The 8599-nt window shown below is 33.5% G+C and overlaps 1 protein-coding gene across 1 annotated transcript; it reads right to left on the bottom strand.

Moving 5' to 3' along the window:
- Positions 1-2013: 2013 nt before the first annotated feature.
- On the bottom strand, positions 2014-7637 carry LOC142234378 (cuticle protein 19-like). Its single transcript, XM_075305504.1, has 3 exons — positions 7531-7637; positions 2729-2848; positions 2014-2664 (listed from the first exon to the last, which is right to left on the bottom strand). Exons 1-3 carry the CDS (start codon positions 7534-7536, stop codon positions 2410-2412), a joined length of 381 nt encoding a protein of 126 aa, XP_075161619.1. The 5' UTR covers positions 7537-7637; the 3' UTR covers positions 2014-2409.
- Between the last annotated feature and the right edge of the window lie 962 nt (positions 7638-8599).

The raw sequence follows: 8599 nt of genomic DNA, 5'->3' as shown, positions 1-8599 counted from the left end.
GTATATGGCCGCTAATAACCATGCCAAAATTGGTCCATATCGGTCTATAGTTATATATAGCCGATCCCCAATCACACAAAAATTGGTCCATATCGGTTCATAATCATGGTTGCTACTCCAGCCAAAAATAATCTACCAAAATTTTATTTCTATAGAAAATTTTGTCAAAATTTTATTTCTAAACTCAAAACAAACTTTACCTGGGCCCAAAAATATTGACCTTCCTTTAAGGATTTTGGTATTGATTCCGAGCCAAAGATGCGGCTTCTTTAAAATGAAGACATTTTTAGGGTCCTCCCTGGCTTTAAATCTAGGATCGGTAAAATTAAAATTGGATACAGATCTCATTCATCGAATTTTTATTCACTGTTTGCTATATATTAGTAAAGTTATTCACGTACAAACAAATTCCAGTTTCAAAATCCAAATTATGCCAAGTACTTCAAAATAAAAACTGTTTTCTTAATGCCCAAAAAAACTTTAAACCAAAGATGCAAATCCTTAAAATAAGTCTTGACCTATATTTGAAGCATTTTTATCTTAAATTTAAAGATTCAATATTTCAGTTGAGTTAAAGACGATTTCTTTAATTAAAAAATGTTTTTCTTTATTTTAAGGAACATTTGCCTTACTTCAAAGATCTACAACTTCAACAGTGGGACGCAAAATTTCAATATTTGTGTCCAAAATTTAATGAAAAAAATTTTTGAAGCAAGAAGTATAAACTTTCTTTTAATTAAAATTTCATTATTTTAAAGAATTTTGTCCTTGCATTTCGTAAATTTCGAGTCCTAAAATTTAAGTTGCATAATCTTCCATATTAGGTCAATATTTTTTTCAGTGTATAGAAACTTTTGTCAAAATTTTTTTTCTATATAAAATTTTGTGATACTTAATTATGTTATATACGTATTTTTATACTTTTTAGTTTAATATATACTACGTATGGACTACCTTGCAATTTAGAAGACGGTGTTAGGAAGTTTTAAGATACCATGCCATCGGCAAGTGTTACCGCAACCCAAGTAATTCGATTGTGGATGACAGTCTTCAGTAGAGGTTTCTACGCAATCCATGGTGGAGGGTACATAAGCTTCGGCCTGGCCGAACTTACGGCCGTATATACTTGTTATATTTACAATCATAATAAATTATGAAAATAAACAGGAAATGTAAACCCTCAACACAAATCGCTTCTGTAACATATACCCCAAACACACTCTGCTTCAAGCATATATATTTTCAGGATTGGTCCAAACAAAATATTGTTTGTATTGTTCAAACATATTATGTTTCACCTTGGACATAAACTGGCAGAAAAACTTAATTTAATGAAATTTTCTCTGTGTATATATATTTTTAAGGCGCCAATTGGTTACTTCCATTGTTTTACTTGCAGCATACTCTCTAGGTCTCTCTTTTTAAACACATATACGTTTATAGGCTATTTCTAATTTAATATATGTTGGCATCCAAATATATTATATTTATAAAATCTTTTATGTCCCATATATAATATTTTGTGGTTAACATATATGCCCCAAACTTGTTATGCTAGTTTATTACCAACATGAGCTTGCACTTAAAAATATTGTGTTAACAAATTTGAGTTCCTAACATATAGTGTTTACACCCAAACATATAAAAAACAGTATTTTTCGTCGGTGTACAAACTTCCTAAACTTCTAGTCTAAATGTTGAGAACATAGTGATTACAAATGTACATGATTTATCCATGAACTACAAATTTTTGGACAAACGAAATTCCCCTTTATTATAAAGTATTCTCATTGAGAGTAATTATATACGAATTTACGGCAAACGATTCAACGACGGTGTCAAAACTTTTTTAAATTGTTTGGAAGAAAATTAAACAAAATTGTTTAGTTTCTAAACTTTTTATTTATTCTTTTGTTGTTTTTTTCTGTTATTGTAAAATCAGCTCAGTTAGTCCGTTATAGTTTTCTGCTCTCGTTTTGTTAATTTGGAGTCTCGGAAAATAACAAATATGCATTTGTAATTTTTTTTTCTATCTCCTTTCTCTTTGAAATTAACATGTACTCTTTTGGGCGCATTGTTAGATTCAGATATTAAAATAATATACAACAATTATGTTACTATTTATTTATTTTACTATTTGGTATTTAACATTTATATTTCATTGATTTAAATATATACAAAAAAACTAAATTAAAAACATTTATCATTTCTGCTTATGTCAAATCTTACAACATAAATACTATATCAAACAATTATAAAAGATTTATTTAAAATAGTTTTTTGGGAAATGGGATTTGCGAAGGCTGTTAGTAAATTTGATAAAGCTGCTCTATTCCTACATTTGATTGATTTTATACCCTAAGAGTATTAAATACAAAACAATACACTTCATTAAACTTTTTCATTGACTTAGTAATGACCTAAGGCTGAATGTCCATAGTAAGGATCAGAGGCTGCATGACCAGAAGGATCCGACTTATGAACAACAGCATTAAAACCATTGATATCATCAGCACTATAGTTCACTGTTCGTACTGAACCATCTGGTTCTACCAGAGAATATTGTCCTTTAACTACATCACCATCGCGTTCTTCAGCTTGTGACTTGATATCGCCGGTCTGAGGATCTTTAACGCCGTAATGAAAGGAATATTTTGGATATGCCTGTTACAGGAAAAGAGTATATTAACTTAAAATCCGGAAAGATTGTACTTGATTGTATACATACTGGTGCTTCTGCAGCGGCAGCTATTGGGCCATGATCTAATACTGCTCCATGGTCATAGTTTCCAATTTCAATGGGAATACTTTGGGCGATGGTCACAAAACAGGCAGCTATAACAAAGAACTTAAGAGAGAACAAATTGTTAATGTTTTATATTTAGAAATACTAAAAAAAAACTTTGATATGGAAGAATGATTTGGAAACCATTAATAATCGAATAAATTTTTGTTTAAAACAAAATGTCTTTAAAATATTAAGTATATATTTTTTTTTAATATTTTTAAAATTAGTTACAAATAGGGGTTTTTCCCCGGGAACGAGATCCCGGGAATTCCCGAGAAATTGCTATTATTTCGCTCCCGCTTTCCCGGGAATGAAGGGCGGGAATTCCCGGAAAATTTTCTGTACAATATTTTATGTATAATAGAGGGTTTTATATGGCAAATGACAGTTTAAATCTAGTTAACGTGGATTTTTGGAAGTGTAATGTGAATAACTATGGTACCAAGTCGTAGTAGTTGCCTTGTTGTACATAGTCGTGGGTTCTAATTCAGATTCCAACGGGCTCCCAATTGTTAAAAAGAAGTTTGCACTTCCTAATTTATGATTGTCATATTTCTGTAACCCGACATTCCGATAGACTGGAAGACTGAGTAAACCCACGTTGGCAATTGCATAATTTCAAAATTTCATAATTATTGCAAGGATGTTTTTTATGAAATAAAAAACATCCTTTAAGTAAAGTAATGTTTGTGCAAATTTCGGCAATATCAGTCAACAGATTACGATAATAAAAGAAAATTTTCGAAAAGAATCGATTTATTTTTCAAGATACTCTCTTGAAATTCAATACACTTAGCCTAGCAATGCTCCAGACCTTTGTAAGGTGCAATGGTTACCATACGCCGCCTGCATGCAATAATTCATTGGTTCAATTCCAGTTTCGGTCAAACACAAAAACAAGTTTTTCAGCGGTGGATTATCCCTCTCAGTAATGCTGGTGACCAGTGGTGCCAACTGTTTTGGGCTGAAAATCGTCATATTTTAAAATATTTTTCGTCAAAATCGTCAATTCGTCCCAAAAAATTCGTCAAAAATCGTCACCCACAAAAGAGCGGAAAACAATGATTTAAGAGCAAAATAAATGTTTTATTCAAACAAAAATATAAGAAGAGGCTTAAATTCATAAACAATACCGTTTAAATCTCTACTTCAGTAATGTAACTTCCAGTTTTTTAAACGTAGATTATTTTTTAGGATATGACTAGACTATACTATATTTCTGATTGTGACTACATTTTTAAGATTTTTTCCGATTCAATTTGTTTAAAAATGTTCCTTGATAATTTTCCATTTTTCATTAAATCCTTATTACTTTCTCATGTATAATTTTTATTATTAATACTATTTGTGTGCATAACTAGGCTTATCGGCAAAAGGTTTAAAGAGTTTTTGGATAGAATAACTCGTAAAGTTGAAGTTTCAAAGGAATTCCGAATTTTTGTTTTATTTATATTGTTTGCTGTTAATTTCTTGCTACATTGGAGACGAACGAGAGCAAGCTAGACGCAAATTGTCATAGCATTGAGACTAAAACATTATTGTTACTTTACAACTTATTAAAATTCGTCAACTTATAACTACGTTACTTTGAAAAATCGTCAAATCGCCATAAAAAATTTAAAGGAAACACTCGAGTCGAACATTTTCAAAAATCGTCAACTCATAACTAAGTGTCTTAAAATCGTCGTCAAATCGTCACAGGCCAAATCTACCATTAAAAATCGTCAAAATGACGAAAAATCGTCAGAGTTGGCACCGCTGCTGGTGACATTCCTGATTGTTTCAAAACTTCTCTAAATGGTTTCAAAGTAATTTGAAGGATGTGAGGACCCTTGTCATTGAGCTAAACGTGGCATCAGTGACAACTCAGTGATAATAGAGAACTCCACCACTGTGGTATTACAATGGACGGTGGGCCACTATACCTAACCTTGTGGGCATTCGTGTTGGCGATCTTCTCTATTGATGTTTTTTATACCCTCCACCATAGGATGGGGGGTATATTAACTTTGTCATTCCGTTTGTAACACGTCGAAATATTGCTCTAAGACCCCATAAAGTATATAAAGGGTGATTTGTTAAGAGCTTGATAACTTTTAAAAAAAAAAAAAAACGCATAAAATTTGCAAAATCTCATCGGTTCTTTATTTGAAACGTTAGATTGGTCCATGACATTTACTTTTTGAAGATAATTTCATTTAAATGTTGACCGCGGCTGCGTCTTAGGTGGTCCATTCGGAAAGTCCAATTTTGGGCAACTTTTTCGAGCATTTCGGCCGGAATAGCCCGAATTTCTTCGGAAATGTTGTCTTCCAAAGCTGGAATAGTTGCTGGCTTATTTCTGTAGACTTTAGACTTGACGTAGCCCCACAAAAAATAGTCTAAAGGCGTCAAATCGCATGATCTTGGTGGCCAACTTACCAGTCCATTTCTTGAGATGAATTGTTCTCCGAAGTTTTCCCTCAAAATGGCCATAGAATCGCGAGCTGTGTGGCATGTAGCGCCATCTTGTTGAAATCTTCCATTTTTGGCAACAAAAAGTTTGTTAGCATCGAACGATAGCGATCGCCATTCACCGTAACGTTGCGTCCAACAGCATCTTTGAAAAAATACGGTCCAATGATTCCACCAGCGTACAAACCACACCAAACAGTGCATTTTTCGGGATGCATGGGCAGTTCTTGAACGGCTTCTGGTTGCTCTTCACTCCAAATGCGGCAATTTTGCTTATTTACGTAGCCATTCAACCAGAAATGAGCCTCATCGCTGAACAAAATTTGTCGATAAAAAAGCGGATTTTCTGCCAACTTTTCTAGGGCCCATTCACTGAAAATTCGACGTTGTGGCTCGTTAGTAAGTCTATTCATGATGAAATGTCAAAGCATACTGAGCATCTTTCTCTTTGACACCATGTCTGAAATCCCACGTGATCTGTCAAATACTAATGCATAAAAATCCTAACCTCAAAAGAATCACCCTTTATATTCTGGGTCGTGGTGAAATTCTGAGTCGATCTGAGCATGTCCGTCCGTCCGTCTGTTGAAATCACGCTAACTTCCGAACGAAACAAGCTATCGACTTGAAACTTGGCACAAGTAGTTGCTATTGATGTAGGTCGGATGGTATTGCAAATGGGCCATATCGGTCCACTTTTACGTATAGCCCCCATATAAACCGATCCCCCGATTTGGCTTGCGGAGCCTCTAAGAGAAACAAATTTCATCCGATCCGGCTGAAATTTGGTACATGATGTTAGTATATGGTCTCTAATGACCATGCAAAAATTGGTCCATATCGGTCCATAATTATATATAGCCCCCATATAAACCGATCACCAGATTTGACCTCCGGAGCCTCTTGGAAGACCAAGTTTCAGACTGATTCAGTTGAAATTTGGTACGTGATGTTAATATATGTCCTCAAACACCCATGCAAAAATTGGTCGATATCGGTTCATAATTATATATAGGCCCCATATGAACCGATCCCCAGATTTGACCTCCGGAGCACCTTGGAAGAGCAAAATTCTTCCCATTCGATTGAAATTTGGTACGTGATGTTAGTATATGGTATCCAACAACCATGCAGGAATTGGTTCCTATCAGTTCATAATTATATATAGCTCACATATGAAGCGATCACCAGATTTGACCTCTGGTGCCTTTTGGAGAAGCAAAATTCATCCGATCTGGTTGAAATTTGGTACGTGGTGGTAGTATATGATATTAAACAACCATGCCAAAAGTGGTCCATATCAGTCCATAATCATTTATAGCCCCCATATAAACCGATCCCGAGATTTGGTTTTGGAGTTGAGTGAGTTGAAATTTGTGGATGTCAGTCTTTCGTAGAAGTTTCTACGCAATCCATGGTGGAGGGTACATAAGATTCGGCCTGGCCGAACTTACGGCCGTATATACTTGTTTTTTTTTTTTTTTTTTTTTTTTAATTTGAATCAAAACGAAGTCGCACGGGGTCAAATAAGAAAAATACAGCGGAAGGCGACGTTAATTGTAGTACTATTTGCCCAATTTCGCTGAGGCTAGGAGGTGTCAGCTGGTGCGTTATGATAATGTGCTCTTCCATTTATTTTGCAAAAACAAAAATTGATTCAGTGATCAACACACGTGGTTAAAGAAGGCAGTGTTCCGATCTGGCTGTATTTTCACCGTAACCGTTTATAGGAATATTTTTTTGCGAAAAACCATTAATTTAAATTCATAGTTTTAATTGTTTACACTCGAAAAAAGTGCATCTGGATCAAATATTATTGACATTTATGATTCTAACACGAGCTTCTTCGTTTATTCAGCCATTATTTCTTATCACAGCTCTAACTTCAGAGTTCTACCGTTAAATACAGCTTTTTTGTTAATAACCATCTTCTTTCTCTTGAAATCACAACATTTTCATTTATCACTACTTGTTATTGGGGAGAAAATATGTCATAACATTTCCTCCCTGATAATATTTATTTATTCGCCAAAAAAACCTCAAGAAAATTCTTTCGCAATGGTATTCTTCAAATAAAGTCTAGAAAATATCTCATGTCGACAATATTCACCGCAACTTTATTTAGTTTTTTGTTAATAAGCGATTATTATCTTTTCGGAGATTAATCCTTCCCAATGGAAATACATGGATTTTAGTTATTAGTTTTTAAAATTATTTTTATTTAAACTGACACTTGAGATATCATATTTTTGTCCAGGTAATCACAGTTTTGTAACCTTTAGTATTACCTTCATTTCGAAATGTTCGGATTTTCACAAAAAGAAATTTTTTCTTAGTCACAATTCGATTCGAGAGATTCCGCGACACACAGCTTTTACCGGTCTATGTTGCACTATTGAATATTCCATTTGGACCAAATCACTTTATATACAACAGTTTTAATTGATTTTTATATAAACATTCCAAATAAGCCACAATATGTGTTACATTCATTTGGGCTGGCATCATCCAATTGAAGTTTCAAACAATTTTCTATTACATCTGATATGGATGGAACCACTGCAATTTCCAATGCATCATAACTTGTTATACGACCAATGCGATAATGTCCTCAAACAAGTGATTGCGAAGAAATGTATAAAAAAGTTAAGTAATCATTTTGATCAATTGTCTAATCGTCTGTTCATTTTCGTCATTTAGCAACGGTTGATGGACACAACGTGTGTGTGGCCAAGATCAAATATAATAAAAATAATGAAGGAAGATCTTAGGTCGGATGATATTAACCTAAATAAATCATGTGAGGTGTGTGCATATGTGAAGAAGATTCATTACTGATAATTAACATATCTACAAGTATCCAATAAGAATACCTGTCACCGGTTTTTAAGATATCGTATTAAATAAGCATTTCGATGAAATTGTCCTATATGTGTTATTACCTCTTTCAAAAGGCAAAGTACCATCCACAACCGTTAATATTTTTTTTTACCTCCCTTATCTACATTTAAAGAAAAGAGCACTTGGATCAAAGGATTTCGTCTTTCATTTGGTATGTGAAGAAATCTGCTCTTCAGATGATAAAGGGTGTGTTTCCCAAAAAAAAAAATGAAACACGTCAAGTATTCTTTGGAATTCACGGACAAAGCTTCTTGCTTTATTGAGTTCTTCTTAAAGACTAAAAATTATAATGGCGATTAAAATAAAGAATACTCCTAGCATATATGTACATATGTATCAGATCGAAATGAAATTATAAGAGAAACTTTGTACTAAAAATTCATAAATGAAACAAAATAAAAGGAATTCAAAATTAAATTTAAAATGAGTCATGGGGACTTTTGCGGCTGTTGAACA

Source organism: Haematobia irritans, chromosome 4, assembly GCF_050003625.1.
Source record: "Haematobia irritans isolate KBUSLIRL chromosome 4, ASM5000362v1, whole genome shotgun sequence".
In the NCBI taxonomy this organism is placed as follows: domain Eukaryota; kingdom Metazoa; phylum Arthropoda; class Insecta; order Diptera; family Muscidae; genus Haematobia; species Haematobia irritans.
The sequence above is the reverse complement of the archived record's forward strand: the minus strand, read 5'-3'. Positions and strand labels throughout refer to the sequence as shown.